Source organism: Pectinophora gossypiella, chromosome 13 (genome assembly GCF_024362695.1).
Source record: "Pectinophora gossypiella chromosome 13, ilPecGoss1.1, whole genome shotgun sequence".
Taxonomy (NCBI): Eukaryota; Metazoa; Arthropoda; class Insecta; order Lepidoptera; family Gelechiidae; genus Pectinophora; species Pectinophora gossypiella.
The window spans coordinates 8,743,201-8,761,141 of NC_065416.1; the positions used below are offsets into that span (position 1 = coordinate 8,743,201).

General features: G+C 36.5%; 2 protein-coding genes across 2 annotated transcripts in view; one reads left to right on the top strand and one right to left on the bottom strand.

Annotated features, from left to right (window-relative positions):
- Positions 1-313: 313 nt before the first annotated feature.
- The window catches only part of LOC126371948 (glutathione hydrolase 1 proenzyme-like), a 32,082-nt gene continuing 14,454 nt past the window's right edge, over positions 314-17,941 (top strand). The window contains exon 1 of the mRNA XM_050017414.1: positions 314-431. Coding sequence (XP_049873371.1) covers positions 424-431 — 8 coding nt within the window. The 5' untranslated portion in view covers positions 314-423. The remainder of the gene's footprint in view (positions 432-17,941) is intronic.
- On the bottom strand, positions 9,094-17,115 carry LOC126371952 (uncharacterized). The gene is made up of 2 exons (XM_050017418.1): positions 16,830-17,115; positions 9,094-11,214 (listed from the first exon to the last, which is right to left on the bottom strand). Exon 2 carries the CDS (start codon positions 10,679-10,681, stop codon positions 9,404-9,406), a length of 1,278 nt encoding a protein of 425 aa, XP_049873375.1. The 5' UTR covers positions 10,682-11,214; positions 16,830-17,115; the 3' UTR covers positions 9,094-9,403.

Consider the following 17,941-nt stretch of genomic DNA (forward strand, 5'->3'; position numbering starts at 1 on the left):
GGAAAGTGACAGCATGTTAATTACGTTTACAAAATATAAAGTAGTTTTAATATAAAGTAGATACCGAAGCTTCCGCGTTCTGAAATTTGCGTAACTGTTTTGCAACTACAAGAACAATACAATACAAAACTCTTTAGTGCACTTAAAACAAACATTAAAAATAATCACCCCGATTCGTAAGTGATTGATTAGATACTTTAGGTACAATAAGCCGCGCTGAAGAATTGACCGAATAATTTATTTCAACGGTGCCGTACAGCAGACAGCAATTGTTGATTAAGAAAGTACTTATTTATCTGTGCTAAGGTAGGTGGAACTTGCGCCGACGATTGTACGTTCGCTACCTGCCAGTACTCGGAGATTTGCGCGCCCGCGCAGCGCAGTCTAGTCGGTGCTACAACACGGGCACCACCTGTCACTAAAATGGTCAGGTAAGAACTCGAAACTTTTTACGCGCATTCTTATAATAATAAACTTCAAACTTGTATGATTACGAATACTAGCGCTTTACTTTTTATTTCTTAAAAATCATTAGATTTTCCATCGTGATTGGATTTTGATGTTCTTTTTTTAAGTTACGCGGCAGTGTTTATTCGTAGTTTTATTACCTAACATATGCAAAACTCAACAAAGTACGTATATTTCAAATATGAAATAATGTTACTTATGCATTGTGTGTTTTTTTATTATTTTTGTTTGGGCAGCAGTGAGTATCTTTGCTTTTGGGATTCCGTAGCAAAATTGTAAAAAGGAACCCGTAGAGCATTTTGCATTACATCCCGATTCTTCTTCGATCCGAGTCAGAGAATGACGGGTAGCAGAAAAATTATATGAGATACCGGATGACGGATGTACAGCATAAACTACCATACAAATAGTTCTACGGCCACTTCGAGTCCGTCATTTGACGGACTCGGATCGCATTAGGATCGTATGCGAAAACGCCCTTAGGTATGGTGCGTCTTCGTATGACTGTCTGTTTTTTCTTAAATTAGCAAAACTAGTTATAATAATAATAATAGAACGAGGGACTTTCCAGAGTACGTTCCTCAAAAACAATATAGATCCTTGTACATTTTCCTTCGTTTAACCTTCTAATTTCATGGATAACAGACATATGCCTCTTTTATCTTTGTTTTTGGGTACCTACTTATAAATGATGACCCTTTTTATTACACCCAGCCACAATTACTTCTTTTACTCATTATTAAGCTGAATAAAATAAAGGTAGCAAGATAATGTGATCCAAATATCAAGCAACAATTATTTTTAATATTCTTCTGCCATTACACTGTATTTTGGAGTAATTATTTACCTACCCGAATAGTGAGAAAATAGGTAATTATCACGTTAAAACTGTACAACGCCATCTATATTGTTCTCGGTGAAAGTACCCGGGGAAGTTCTTCATTGACTACGAACTACGTAGGACTTTAAATCTCGATTTAAAATCGATTATTGGAATTGTATCCGATAGTATATCTATTTATTTACACATATTTATTTATAACTATTTATTTACAAAACATTCAATTATTTACAAACCTACGTAGGTATTTCCTTGCACAATCTTGTGTAAGTAAATTAAACAGTTGTCTACAAGATACGATGGACAACATGGTAAAGTTATCTAGGATCTAACAAGTTATTAAACGTGATATAAGTATTTAAACAACAAAGAATAGTTACTTATAATAATTATTTGTAATTGAATAAAATGGTTCGTAACTTTTGTTCAATGTATTTTATTATTTCACGTCGGTAGCTAGATAAATAATAGTTCATAAAAACGCTGATTATCACGTAGATAATAGATACCTACTGTGCATAAACACATTACCTATAACAAACATGATAGAACCACAGATCTATAGATAGGTTTATAATACCTACTTAGTCTATTAAATCTTAAGTTTCGCAAAAATAAGGCAGAAATAGATACCTTAGCAGCTACCGAGCTTCCCTCGTGTTAGAAATTTGTAGGTACCTATATAAACTAGGTACCTAATATAGTACCTAGTTAAAAACTGCATTATTTTCAGGAAGGACGCACTTGAAAAGCAAATCCTGATACTTACATTTTTAATCCAAATTATAGGTGTTGTAATATGTTCTCCGTTGCATACAATTTGATCTCAATTACCAAAACCAGTTAGCGAGTTTCTAATCATTTTATTTTTATTAAGATACCTATATTATGGTTTAGTCCTCGGGACAAACAGCCTGATTTTATACACGAAGCTTAATATACTAAGAACCTTTTGGGCCCTAGGTAGGTAATACTTAATTACTATGCAAAAAGGTAACAAAAAACCCTAGCGGTTTTGAGGTATAAATAATGTGTATGTGTATGTGATATCACCGCTTGCCTGTATTATTTTTTGGGGTATAATAAAAATTAAATTTTAAAAGCTCCTGTCACAAAAATCCTTCATTTATAAGTAGCGGCGTAGCGTTAGTGTTTACAATAAGATGATTCCCTTGTTTCGGGGGTACGTGTAATTGTTACATGAGCCATGTTAGGGCCCTTGGCGGCTCAATAACAACCCACACACCAAGGTTGATGATGTATGTCATTGATCTCACAATCCACACGACAGAAGATCTTCTTTTACACTTGTATACTTAAAAGTACGAGCACAATGTCAACAAATATCAAATAGCAATCCTTGCTTATTACTTTTTACCCACGACGGAACGGAGCAGGTATATGCGTTTAGGGTGAGAGATGTTTGTATGTGCTTTTGTGCAAAGTAATGTTCCCACCTATCTTCTAAACTAATGATCCGATTTTGATGCGATTTTCAATAACGGGTTTTTTAGATACATTATAGTATTTCATGAAAGAGCTGAAAACTGCATTATGTGCATCAATCTTTAGTATTTTCAAGGATGTGTATTTTACTCTTAGCCGGAATGTTGTAGTTTTGATCACGCCTTCGGTAATAACAGTACTACATTATTATTATAGTAGCTCATTATTAGTTCGGTAATATGTAACGTGTGCTAGAATGTAATTCAGTAAATAGTTCAATGCGGTTAGGTACTATAGTAACATATACATCAATGAAATAGGGTTGGGTTCGATTCCCGGTGGGGACATATCACAAAAATTACTTTGTGGTCCCTAGTTTGGTTAGGACAATACAGGCTGATCACCTGACTGTCCGGAAGTAAGATCATCCGTGCTTCGGAAGGCTCGTTAAGCCGTTGGTCCCGGTTACTACTTACTGATGTAAGTAAGTAGTCGTTACATGAGCCATGTCAGAGGCCTTTGGCGGCTCAATAGTAACCCTGACACCAAGGTGGATGAGGTTGGTACTCCACCTCGAATGAAGTAGGATATATTTAAAAGATTTCTACACCGTTACTTTAAACTGAATACCTAGCTCATAAGCACCTTTTTCCAAAATCACTTTCCGATGTCATTTTTAGCAACTTAGTTTCGACCCGGTAAAAAAATCAAACCGTAATTTACAATCATTTTTGGGATTGGAATAGACATTTAGCAACTCTAACGACGTGCCGGACGAAATAGGAACATGATTTGAAGTTCATTCTAAGTTCTTTTTTTGCCTCGGACAAACAGTGGAACAAATAATTCATATTGCATATTTTTAACGCATTTCTTCATATATATTATGCAATTTGCATTAAATAATATATCACATTTGTATTAAATATATTACTTACCACAAACCCCAAACTGTAAATCGTTTACTTCTTTCTGAATAGGTACTCGTTTACCTAATTAAAATTATTTCCTTGCATGTTTATAAAATCAATCGAACTTCGAAGTGTAGTTTGATCATTTATTTTATTGTAAGTATCTTTGTAATATCTTTGTGTATAATTCAGATTTAGGTAGATAAAAGGTACTTATTGACAAACACGTGCGCGTATGCAATAAATATAATTTGTCATATCAATCTATCATTCTACTTTAAAGCAAACAATGGAGCAGCGTGGTGGAGTATGCTCTACCCTACCTGTTGATTAAGGGGAGGTATGTGCCCAGCAAGCAGTGGGACATAAATATAACTATTTATAAATAAAAAAAGCCCATAAAAAGTTACACACAGACAACACAATTACATTACACACAGACACACAGCACAAGAAATTAAAAGGTCACGTGAATCGCATTCCAGTGCCTCCAAATAGGGTAAATTGCCTTAGCTTAGCTGATAATGCCTTCAGGATGCCATGGGGGCTACCTCTCTTTTTTTTGACGTGACTTATCGTAGATTTGCCGCAGATGGCATTAACTACTTGGCCGGACAAATGGGAAGCGCTGAAGGCTCTCACCCGGTACAACGTTTAAGACAACAGACCTGAGGGTGTCCAGTTGGGCGCGAACCTGGGCTCAGGGCGTCGTCTGAGAGGAAAAATATTTGAAAGAATTAATCGACCCTAGAGGGTCGATAGCGCTGAATGAGGGAAATCGTCGACCACGCCGGCGGGGTCGGTATCGGGGTCCAGGGCTACCTCTCACTCTGCGCATCAGGGAAGCGATTCGTTTGCGTATAATGGCGTGACAGCCATCAACACGCGCCGCCGCAAACATCCCTGACGCGCTACGGTATCTAGGAAGACCCACGAGAATCCTGAATGATTTATGTCATAATTAAGCAAATATCTAATACCAACCGAGCGTGATGTGATCAATGCTCTGTGGAAAATACAAAAGACGCGCAAATCAAAGAAAACCTTGAATAAGAATGTAAATGTTTTGGACTCGAATTAATTCAATTGATTTGAATGGTCACTAGAGCAAGTTCAATGTTGAGAACCACGCTGAACCTTTGAATAGGTAGATTAATTAATAGATTAATAATAGGTACAGTTTGTCAATAGTAATACATCCAAGTATACCATAAATATTTAGACAGTAAAATATTCAGCCGATTTATCATTCGCATATGGTAAACTAATAATTAATAATAGGTACCTATGTGAATATATTATGTAGCATAGCACCTCAGTTTTTTTTTAAAGATAGGTTTCTAAAATAGTAACTTATTAGATCAAGAAAGATAGCTGGTTATCGAAAATATTCCTTATATGCAGTAAACCTAAAGTGCAGTACGCGGAAACTAAGCTGAAAATCTTGAGGGAATGTAAAAATAAAAAATAAATAAATAATAAAGTTTAAATGTCATTGATTAATCTAAATAATGATTATTTACAAACATCGATTATCGGATCGGCCTTTCTATCGTCATCATAGTTAATAATAATAATAAATAGACGCGATAATCGCACTTTTATAAAATATTTTTTCTTTCATGCTTATTGAATTATACTAAATTGTTAGTACCTATTGTTTTAAAATCTATTTTTACGGTAAAATATAGGTACCGTTATTTTATTCAACTTCTATTGTCCTGTTTGTAAATGTATATTTTAAATATGCAATAAAGAGTACCTAATGACCGTGTAAAAAATCTAACAACTCGAGTTTACTCTAGTAAGGCATGACGTTATTATTTTAATATTATTATGATGCTCGACTCCAGTGAGTCCTTCAGTCGAGGACGTAAATGTCAAATTGAAATACCGAAATGCTCAGCTGACGCTGAGTCCAGTGAAGGAAGAGTCTAGTGGAGGAAGAGTCTAGTGGAGGAAGAGTCTAGTGGAGGAAAAGTCAAGTGGAGAAAGAGTCGAGTGAAGGAAGAGTCGAGTTAACATCTTAGAATACGGGTATAAATCTGTGGTTATTACACAATTGGCTCGTCCATTATAGACGGCCATGCGGCTCACCCCTGTCACTTTGGTTTAAAACTAACAAAAAGCTCGGTGAATCGACGGTAGGAACCTACCTCTGACTTCCCCAATAGGGATATAGTCGTTAGCGAGTTTTTTTACCTTTTATTGAATTATTTTAATATTATATTATGATGCTCGACTCCAGTGAGTAAAGTCCTTCAATCGAGGACGTAAATGTCAAATTTAAATACCAAAATGCTCAGCTGACGCTGAGTCCAGTGAAGGAAGAGTCTAGTGGAGGAAGAGTCAAGTGGAGAAAGAGTCGAGTAGAGGAAGAGTCGAGTAGATGAAGAGTCGAGTGAAGGAAGAGTCGGGTTAACATCTTAGAATACGGGTATAAATCTGTGGTTATTACACAATTGACTCGTCCATTATAAACGGCCATGCGGCTCACCCCTGTCACTTTGATTTAAAACTAACATTTTTTATTGTATGTGTATGGAATATGATACAACCACATAATATATAAAAAAGTTCAGTAGAAATATAATCTTGTGTGAAATGGTTTCTTTATATTAAATTTCAGATATGCATCTTGAATACTCTTATCTCAGACTTAACTTAAAAACCAAGTAATCAATCACTTATGATTTGATTATCAATTGTTGATTCGATTAACACTTACCACCAATCATTTAATTTATATAGATTGATAATTTTACAGGAGCTTTGCTTATCATCGTTATCAACTTATCACTATCAATCTATTAAATTTGGAATCCATCACTAATATTATAAATGCGAAAGTGTATGTGTCCGTCTGTGTGTTTGTACGTCTTTCACGGCAAAATTTGAGTAGAGTTAGTTGAAGTGATGGAGACTGACATAGTTTATTATTTGTCTATTTCTAACCCCCCAATTCCCTAAAATGGAGGGTTGAAGTTTGTATGGAGCATTCCGCAAGTTTCAACAAATTTTGACACAACCATGACAGTTTTAATATTTTCTTTGATTTACGCCCGAGCCATTTCTAAATAACCGACTTCAAAATATATTTATATACTATTAAAATACCACTAACGGCTTCATGTTGCCACTAACACTGATAAAAGCTTCCATCATACAAAAGACATCAACGAGTTCATTATTTTTGTACCTTAATAATGTTTTTTGACCACAACTTTAAAATCTACTAAGCTGATTTTGATGAAACTTGCACTATTCCCTAAGTTACACTTACGATACTTAATACAATAACAAATATAATTATTGCAATACAATTTGTAGTTTCTGAGAAATGCGTGGACAAACATACATAACTACATCTGTGAAATTTCGCAAACTTGTTTAGAAACCCACGTAGACTATATACACAAATATTGTGTATACATGCGGGTCAAATTCATAATCTCCTTTTTTTGAAGTCGGTTAAAATATCTTCATTGTGAACAAATTACAAGGAAACCGCGTAAACTTAAAACAATGTATAATTACCTACCTTCATAATTCAGGTAACAATTTCAAAGAATGGGGCAATTATTCAGAGTTATTGATAATAATATTGATTAGTAATATTGATTTCTCACGCTCTCATGGGTAATAAGCTGTAACACAATATTATAGCTACATCTTTTTACTTACTTCAGTCCTTCATTACCAGTCGGTACAAGTTTTTAAATATTCTTCATAATCAATAAAATAATTCTCTTAGTTGATAGGTAGATAGTCTTATTACTCACTTTTTGTAATGACGTGTGTGTATTTTCTTTAGTAGGGCTAACGTGATAAAATGTTGTCACAGTCATTTTATCGATTCTGACGATATAATTATGTCGTTTTGTCGATTGGTGCTAATATAATGAACCCAAATAAGTCATGTCGTTCTGTCAAAATACGAACAAAATCACGTGGCACTCATGTTAGGGAGAAAAAGAAACTGATTGATTTCGACAAAATTTATTGAATGGATAGTTTTATTACGTCGCGCACGTTAGCCCTAAAGGTATACTTACTTATCATAAGTAGTTTAATCTAGTACCATATACCTGCTACGCCTGTTACAGAACATATAGGTGCCTATAGGTATTTACATAAACAAAAAACATAAACACTTTTTTTTGTATATTTTGTTTGTACCTGCACTAACAGAATGCCGTCAATCGCCCACAGATTGTTTTCAGTGTTTGTAACATCTGTCGTAGCAGAGACATAAATAATCAAAAGACATTTTGCAGCCACTTTTGATACGAAATCCTAAGACAGATATTACGAACCGTATCGTGACAGGTGATCAGCCCTTCGCCCATGTAATGTTGGAAAGGATACAATCCACCTGTCGGTTTTTTACGACATTCCTAGAAAACAAGCACCAACATTACTGGCATTATCTCAATGCGACTCGCCGCTCGCGTGTCGAAAAACTCGAGTGCAGAAACCGCCTAAACATCTGTCTCGCGACATTATCTAATCAATAGCGGGTGTAGTATATAATAGGTACGTATGTACGTAGATCTTTGAAAAATTACGCGTGTCATATTATATCAATACGTACAATCTAAGAGTAAAAGTGCAGTCACTGAGCCCAGCAAATTATTTGTAAACGGTGGTGAAATTATGAACCATTAGTTGCCATAATGGTATATTTCACAAGTATTACAAAAAAGTCGTCAAATAAAGCTTAATTAAAATTACTTAACCTAGAACCCACTCCGTGTCAAACTTGGCCCAAAACTGCCCATGACACTAGCAGCGTTACCGCGCTGGATTGCCACGGACAACCTCTGAGCCAAGTAAAACCCGGAGCGGGGGTCAAGGCCTTGCTCTCTAAGGCTACGGCCCACGTCTTTGACGAATTGCTTCGCCTCCTCCCCCCAGCAATCACACGTCTCCACCGCAAATGGAACGAAAATGTAGCCCCCCTGTAGTAAGGAGTACTTGGCATGCTTTTGGACGGCTTGGACAGTTATCATAATTAAAAAATATATATATATGTAGGTGTTTTTGGTCTATTACAGAAATGGCATGCAACCAAGACGTCTTAAGTGCAACCAGTTAATTTATTACTTTGCAAGAAACTGGTTGGACTTTTGCACCTTATCGTACCTATGCCGCGCTGCATCATGCTGCCAAACCACCGACATTATTATCTAAATCTTTCGCTATCTTGATATGGAGTCGTAAACCGGTTCTGAATTGCTCACTATCACACCATTCGCGTCAAGAAATAATTAATTGTAATTATTTGATAAGGCGGGAAGCCGTTGGATGCGGGCAGCGCGGGACCGATCGTCGTGGAGATCCTTGGGGGAGGCCTATGCCCAGCAGTGGGCGTCGTACTGTTATATGAGTTTTGAGATTTCGGTTTTTAAAAAAAACTATTTTGAATTAAACTAAAAATTATATTTTACTTTGAATTTGGAATTGAAATACAGATTTGGAAAAAACATAAATTAGAATAGAGTTGTGTACCGCGTGGTGGATGGGATCAGACTGGCTAGATTGCGTGGGAAGAGGAGGCTAGGAGAATAAGGTACTGACTATTACAATTTAGATAAAATACAGAATTAGTGGTTTTTGGGTAAAGGTAAGCATTTCTACTAGCAATTGCATTCTATAACAACTTCCCCCGGAAAGACTAAACTTACGCATTTTAAGAATGCGAAGTTTATGCTATTTTATCTATTAGGCATTATGATTACCCTACTTTAAGTCTGGGGTGTGAAGTTGAAGGTAATTCTGTGATTTCGATACTTTCAGGATTTTCAGGATTATTGAGATTTTCAGGTTTCGTGACGGGAGAGCGGCATAATTTACAATATTTTGATTTCAGCATAATGTAGATTACAATAAGAACAATACTTAATACGCTAATTACAGATAAAGTTGGATAAGTATAATATAGTGTTTCAGTAATGTTTGGCTGATTCTTTAGTGATTTCAATTCTGTGATTAAATCATCAGTTTTATGCTTTATTCCGGATAAACTGTCAATATTTAGTGATGTTAGGTTTACGTATGTAATAGATGGTAATTGACTTTTATACTTATCCAAATTACAACAACTATCATTAATAATGTTAAAATCGGAATTTACCTCATTAACATAAATCTTAGAGCTAGACTTAGACAGTAATCGAATGTTTTTAAAATAAGCAATACAGTTATCAGGTAAGTTAAGAATACCAGTGCCGGATAAACTGAATTCTGATAAGTCTGTTTTGCATTCAATAGACAGTTTATTATTTTCAGATTGAACATACAACCATTTATCATCTTTGATTCTTTCCCAAATATTTATTTTACCGGTGAGAAATCTAGAATTACAAGATTTTGGCAATGACACTACAGATTTAGTTATTATCTCAAGTTCACAGTTAGAGCTAGTATCAACAGATGAATATTCATTTAGTTTGCTGCATATGAACAACTGAGAGCCAATTTGTTTACACTGGTCCAATTGCGATAAGGTGCAATAGGATGTTTTGTCTTCGCTTATTGCAATGTATCTAGTTGTGGGGATTATCATTGCATATGAGCTGGGATTCTGCGAATCATGAGGTACAGGTAGCGGGATATTCTGATATAAATAATATTTCATGTGATGTACTAGTGGAACTTTGAATACAAATATGATTTTATTATCTACACTATAACAACTTAACTCTGAAATTATCATTATCTTATGTATACTATCTAATTCTATTTTTATAGGAAATTCCCTATATCTTGGTAAATTGTTTACACTATTAATTAACTCATTATATAATTGAGTTGGGTTTAAAATTGCGGGATGTAACACGTTGCTTTTAGCAAATAAAATCGCGTTTAAAATATCATCTACCTTAAAGGAAAGGGTTAATAAACTAGTTTCAATTGTATTAATTATTTCGTTAATACTAAGCCTTACATTAAAAACATCTGATATGATAGATAAGTTCTTAAGGTTCAAACTTAATTTTTTCAACAGCGTCATTCAAACGCGCTTCATTGGTATTTATTGTGTTTATGGTTTCATTAAAATTAGAGATTGCTGACTTTGCTAGCAATATATTATCTTCTATAAGAGAAGTTAACCTTTCGCTTTTATTTTGTAAAGTTTGAAGAGCGCTGTTATATCTAATTGCATCGTCCTCGTCCATAGTTCCGAAAACATGTTTGAAAACTGTACCAACTCCAGCAAACCACGCAGCGCGTTTTGACCGTTTAGAAATAAGGTGTGATATAGCGACATTATCTCTCATAACGTCTTGATAACGAGATTGAAGTGGTTGTAACGAATTATGACATTCTATGTCTTCCAAAACTTCGTTCTGTTGACACAGAAAACGGCATGTACCAATAGCTGAATTAATATTTTGTAAATGCGGAAGTATAAAAGAAACATCCACAGGAATAAGTATGTTTAGATCTTCATTTGTGATTTTCATGTGTCCCATGGGGTTGAAATAAATTCCTGGGTTACTGTGTATGGGAGTGATGACGCTTCCATACGTGAGCGATATGGAGCTGGAAATAAATAAGTAGAGTGTTATAACTAAAGTTGTACTCTATACTATGTTAATACATACACGAGTAGGTATTATAGTTAAGCGGGTTTCACTTCGTCAAAGTGATGTCTCACGTGACGTCGGTTTATTAGAAGAGTCAAAGTATTGTTTGAATGGACCTTTATAATTTTGTATGGTCCTTTCCAAATAGGCGAGAGTGCCTTTCTTAGTCGCAGGTGATTCTTCAAATAGACAAGGTCACCTGTTTTGTAATTGGCTGGTCGAGAACGCTGATCATAATAATTCTTTGACTGTTCTTTGGATTTATTGATGTTTTCAATGGCCTTGCCGCGTGAGAATTTGAGTCTGTGTTGGAGTCGTTTCACGTATTCTGGATAAGTCGTATCTGAGCGTAGTTCATAGATAGAGTCGGGAATATGGGGTTTGTGTCCAAAAAGGAGTTCGTAAGGGGTAAATTGTGTTGTCGTGTGAATGTTAGTGTTATATGCCAACATGGCGGTATACACGTATATGTGCCAGTTAGTTTGATTCTCGTTAACATATGATTTAAGGTATTCCTTAAGGGTTGAATGACTGCGCTCAAGTGCGCCTTGAGTTTGGGGATGGTAGGGAGATGACCATAGTTGTTTTATTTTCAGGAGATCGCAAGTTCTTTTGAATAGTTCTGCGGTGAAGTTTGTACCCTGGTCGGTAAGTATAATTTTGGGAATACCAAATAGAGATATGAAATGAACTAAACATTCACATGTCTCTTCAGCAGTTGCATTTGAAATCGGGTATGCTACAGAGTATTTAGAAAGGTCATCTTGGAGAGTGAGTATGAATTTGAGTTTGTTAGTGCCGGCTTCTGGTAGGGGACCTACGATGTCAAGACTGATGCGTTCAAATGGACTAGTAGATGTTGTAGTTATTTGCATAGGGGCCCTATTTGTTCTACGTAGAGCTTTGTTTATTTGGCATTCACTGCAATTTTTAACATAGTTTTCAACATCTGATCTCATATGTTTCCATAAATATTTTTCTCTGATCCTATTATACATTTTCGTGGATCCAAGATGGCCAGCAATAGGAATGTCGTGATTTTCTTTAAGGATTTTTGGGATTTCACTAGGAACTGGATAGATTAAGGTGTTGTGGTGAATATTGACGGTGATGTTGGTGTTGTTAAAAAGGTAAAGTATGATATTGTAGATTCTGAGATAAGCGAGGTTTTCGAAGGGGTTCTTGAAATCGGATATGGCTATCTCAGTTACGTTTTCCTCGGATATTAACAATTCGTTTCTCAGATATTTTAGAGATTGGAATATATCAGAATAGGTAGTCTCATCAAAATGATGCACTTTAGTGAATAGGAAATGGAATATTTTGTTGTTTGTTTTTAGGATGTTGGATGTTTGTAGGGTTCTTTCTTTTTCCATGAATTCATTTGCGGCTTCGTGATTGGTAAGTATGTCCTCTACGTAAGGATTGCTTTCATCCATATCTACTGAGGTAGGTATTATGATAATTTTACATTTACTTTTCAGGAGTTCTTCGTTGTGTTCTATGATAGTGACGTTGGGAGTAAAAGATTTGTTATTTATTGCTTTTAGACATTTACTGTATGTGTCATCATCGTTAAGGAATTGAAGAGGATCCAGAGGATTTTCAGGACTTGGAACAACGATAGGATTTTGCATGTTATTTTCAGGGTTCAAAACAGCATCGGGATTTGCAGGAACTTCGGGAGTTACAGGAGCTGCGGGACTTGCAGGGGCTTCAGAGGTTATAAGAGCTTCAGGATTTGTGGGAATTGATGGATTCGTTAGGTCTTCTGATATATCTTGGTTTTCAAAGAGGGGATCAATTTCAGGGTTCAGCGAGAGTGGATTCAATTCGGGAAAAAGGTCTTCATCTACAAGGATTTGTTCAGGTGTGGTGATAGGATTTACGGGATATCTCGATAGAGCATCTGCGGCGCTATTGAGTTTACCCTTTCTGTAAATAATTTCATATTCGTATTCAGCGAGTTTCAGTCGCCAACGTTGGAGTTTGCTACTAGGATCAGTGTGATTGAAGAGCCACTTTAACGGTCTGTGATCTGTAACGATTAGGAATTTCCTCCCATACAGGTAAGGTCTGAAGGTTTTACAGCCGAATAGTACTGCCAACAGTTCCTTCTCTGTAGTGCTGTAATTACACTCGGATTTGTTCAAAGTGCGAGATGCATAGCCAACAGGTTGTTCCTTACCGACTTCGCCTTGAGAAAGAATAGCAGAGATGGCATAATTGGAAGCATCGCAAGTCAGAATAAATGGTTTTGTGAAATCTGGGTAAATAAGGACTGGCGCAGAGGTAAGTTGACTTTTTAGTTCCTCAAAGGCAAGTTGCTGTTCGTTGGTCCAGACAAAAGGGGTATCCTTTTTTAGAAGTGCAGTTAGGGGTTTGGAAATCTTTGAAAAATCTTTTATGAACCGGCGATAGTATGAGACAAGACCTAGAAATGACTTGATGTCTTTCGCAGATGTGGGTTTAGGAAAGTGAGTAACAGCCTTGACTTTTTCAGGGTTTGGTCGAACACCCTGATCACTGATGATGTGTCCCAAATAGGATACTTCCTTGCGAAGGAATTCACATTTGTCAGGCTGGAGCTTGAGATTGAAATTGCGTAAGCGTTGGAAAACTTCTGATAAATGTTTGATATGCATATCGAGGTCATGGGAGTAAATAACAATATCGTCAAGGTAGACGAAGCATTTGATACCTTGGAGACCAGTGAGACAAGTGTTCATAAGTCTTTGGAAGGTAGATGGGGCATTTTTAAGCCCAAAAGGCATTCTATTAAACTGAAAGTGTCCTTGAGGGACGGAAAATGCGGTTTTCTGAGCATCTTCCTCGGATACTTTGATCTGGTGAAATCCAGATGCTAGGTCCAAGGTTGAGAAATATTTACTGTTTCCTAATTGATCTAGAATCTCGGCAATTTGGGGAATAGGATAAGTTTCACCGATGGTGATGTCATTGAGTTTCCTGTAGTCAATGACTATACGCCATTTGCGTTCACCTGAGGCGTCCATCTTTTTGGGTACAACCCATATGGGTGAAGACCATGGAGATATGGAAGGGACAATAATTTCTTGGTCAAGCATTTTATCCATTTGCCTTTTTACCTCTTCTTTATGACATTCGGGAAATCTATATGATTTTGTATGAATAGGTGTTTCATTAGATGTTTTGATTTGGTGTTGGATCTTGGTAGTGAACGTGAGTTTATCATCGGGTAGATGGAAGACATCTGAGTATTTTGAACAAACTTCGAGGAGAGAACTCTTCTCTTCTGAATTGAGATGTGTGATTCTAAGCATGTCAAGGACTTTCTGTGTTCTGTCTCTAGCACTAACACATGGATTCTGTGATGTTTCCTTTATGGCAATAGAACTGACGTCCAAAGGGTCAATTTTGAGGTTGAGATCAGAGTCAATAGTAACAGGGCCTTCGGATGTATTTATGACGGAGATATTTATTCGATTATTAGGTTTAACCTTTACGACACAGTTGGCAATCAAAAGGGATTCAGAGAGATGTTGGTCAACTATAATGCCTTCTTTCATTTCAGGATTTTGTACTGTACACTCAATTACAGTTTCTGTACGAGGCGAGATTGTATAGATGGGTTTACAGTATTTCATTTTTACGATTACAGAACGAATTTGTAGTGTATTTTTATTATAATCGATTTTCCCATTTTGATTATTAAGAAGATCACTTCCGAGAATGCCATCATAATCGAGGCTAATTGTGTCGACTACGTGGAATCTATGGGACATGTCAGGTATGACTTTTGGAAAAAGGTTCAGTTGAAAGGACCCTGATGTGGCCATGATTTTATCATTGGAGTCTATACCTTTGAGTTGGATTATATGGTCATCGAGAGCAGGTAAGTATTTGATTGCTTGTTTTTTGATCAGGCTTACACATGAGCCAGTGTCAACAAGGAAGGACAAAGGACGGTCAGCAACAACGGTTTTTAGAACAATGTGAGGTAAGAATTTCTTATTAGTATTCGAGGTCACTTCATATATTTTGTGTTGATTTGATTTAGAAGGATTGGTGGTTGTCGCAGTAATAGGAGTTGTAGTTTGTCCTTTATCGGATACAGTGGATACAGAGCGAGGATTGTCAGTTTGAGTCTGGTTACCTTGTCGGTTAGTATTTTTGGGTTTACAGGACACAATGTGCGGACTGTCAATTTGGGGCTGGTTACCCTGTCGGTTAGTCTTTTTGGGTTCAGAGGATACAGTGTGAGGACTGTCAGTTTGGGGCTGGTTACCCTGTCGGTTAGTCTTTTTGGATTCAGAGGATACAGTGTGAGGACTGTCAGTTTGGGGCTGGTTACCCTGTCGGTTAGTCCTTTTGGATTCAGAGGATACAGTGTGAGGACTGTCAGTTTGGGGCTGGTTACCCTGTCGGTTAGTCCTTTTGGATTCAGAGGATACAGTGGTTGATAAAGTCAAGACGTCGGCTTTGTTAAATGTCTGTCCCGTGCGACGTCTATCCGAGACATTATTTAGTTTAAATTTTCAGCATTATTGTCTTCAGCAGAAGGCTCCACTGTATAACCTGGATTGTCTGGAGTGCTCGGGTAAACCTCGTTAACGAAATTCACATTTCTCGAATTGAAATTCGGTCTAAAGGGTTGTCCTGAGAAACTCTGCCTAGCACGGTTATTATTATATTCGCGTTTTCTGCATTTGTCGATAGTGTGCCCTGGGTTCTTACAATATCGACAGATTGGGACATTGCTTGTATGAGGCGATTGAGTCAGTGCTAGTGGTTGCGGGTTGTTAGTAGGTGCTTTTTGAGATGGACGAGAGCGCTCAAAGAAATTGTTATGGGTTTGTTTTTTGTGAAGGTTTTGAGATATCTTGTCCTCCGAAATAGCAAAATTTATAGCTTCATTTAAAGTAGATGGATCTTTACATCTGACAATTGTACTGAGATTTGGGGTAAGGCCCATAACAAAAGTGTGTAAAGCAAGATCCTCCATAGCAGCGACCCGACCAGCCAGTTCACCCTTTTTCTTAGTTGGGATAGATACGTTAATCTCTGTAAGGAGTTTGCTTAAACAGGTCTCAATTCTAAGGGCAAAGTGGTTGACCGGTTCGTTGTTGTTCTGTCTGCATGACTGGAGTTCCGAGAGAAGGTGAGTGTAGTGCTTCTTCTCGCCGAAGTTTTCTTTTAAGAACTCCTCTAGCTGGTCCCAATTTTCGAAATCTTTAATAGAACATGCTGACTCGGCTCTACCCTCAAGTTGACTTAGTATGTATTTGAACAAAATGTCTCGTTGTGAAAGGGCCGCTAGGTCGATTGCATTGCGGCAGTTGCTCAGAAATGCATTTAACCTTTCTCTGTTGCCATCGAATTTAAATATGAATTTCGTGAGGATGTTGAGGTCGATTTCTTTGATAGTTGTAGTCGAACCTGATGCCGTAGCCATATTGATGAATTTATTAGGCTCGGATAGTCTGAATGCGGCCTTAGGAGAGTTCGGTTCTTCGAATAGATAAGTGGTTGCGTAGGCGCAGACGTCGTGGTATGCACTGACACTGTGTGATATAGTTAAATTGTACTTACAATATGCACGATATTAACACACCAAACATGATGAAAAACTGCAAGTTTTCACACAACACAGAAATAGTAGAACGTTTTGTAGTATTTATCACAATATTCACAGCGAAACGTTTTTATTTTCACTACTACAGTGAATTGGAAACAGTGGAAACAGCGGAAAAATTATCACTATTGCACAGTAGAAATTGTAGACAGTTTTTCACTTTTAACTGTAGAAACGGCGAAATGTTTTTATTTTTTACACTGTCGCGATACTGCGGAGACGATTCCGGGGACCTTTAAAGATCCTTTAGCGCTGCCACCAAATGTTATATGAGTTTTGAGATTTCGGTTTTTAAAAAAAACTATTTTGAATTAAACTAAAAATTATATTTTACTTTGAATTTGGAATTGAAATACAGATTTGGAAAAAACATAAATTAGAATAGAGTTGTGTACCGCGTGGTGGATGGGATCAGACTGGCTAGATTGCGTGGGAAGAGGAGGCTAGGAGAATAAGGTACTGACTATTACAATTTAGATAAAATACAGAATTAGTGGTTTTTGGGTAAAGGTAAGCATTTCTACTAGCAATTGCATTCTATAACAGTACGACTGATGATGATGATGATTTGATAAGTACTTACATAATTATCAACTCCCAATTTTTGCATTTCCATAATCAACTAGGGACTTAAGGGCCATGCATAGCTTTATAGTTTCGTCATGCAAAATAATAAAGTCTCTTCAGGCTTCAACTAGCTACTTATTCACTGTAAAAAGTTTTAAGAGCATCCCGTTATGATTCAAGATAAAAAATAAATAAAAAGGAATGTCTTCTAGCTAAAATAATAATAATTATAATTATTATTTGTTTGTGTATACCTTTATCGTTGTGATTCTATAAAATAGAAAACAATTGCCGGCGCGTATCTTAGGTTTTATCGCATCATAATTTGCAAACCTGGATCAGCGAGGAAACAAAAAGTTTTTGAAGATAGTTAAAAGCATCGACTAGCTGCGGTTTAATCTTTGCACCTCATTTCCTTCATTGATGCAATGTGGCGCTAATTAGATGATGTCTATCAACTACAGATGTCTTATCTAATCTAAACACCTACTTTATATTTAAA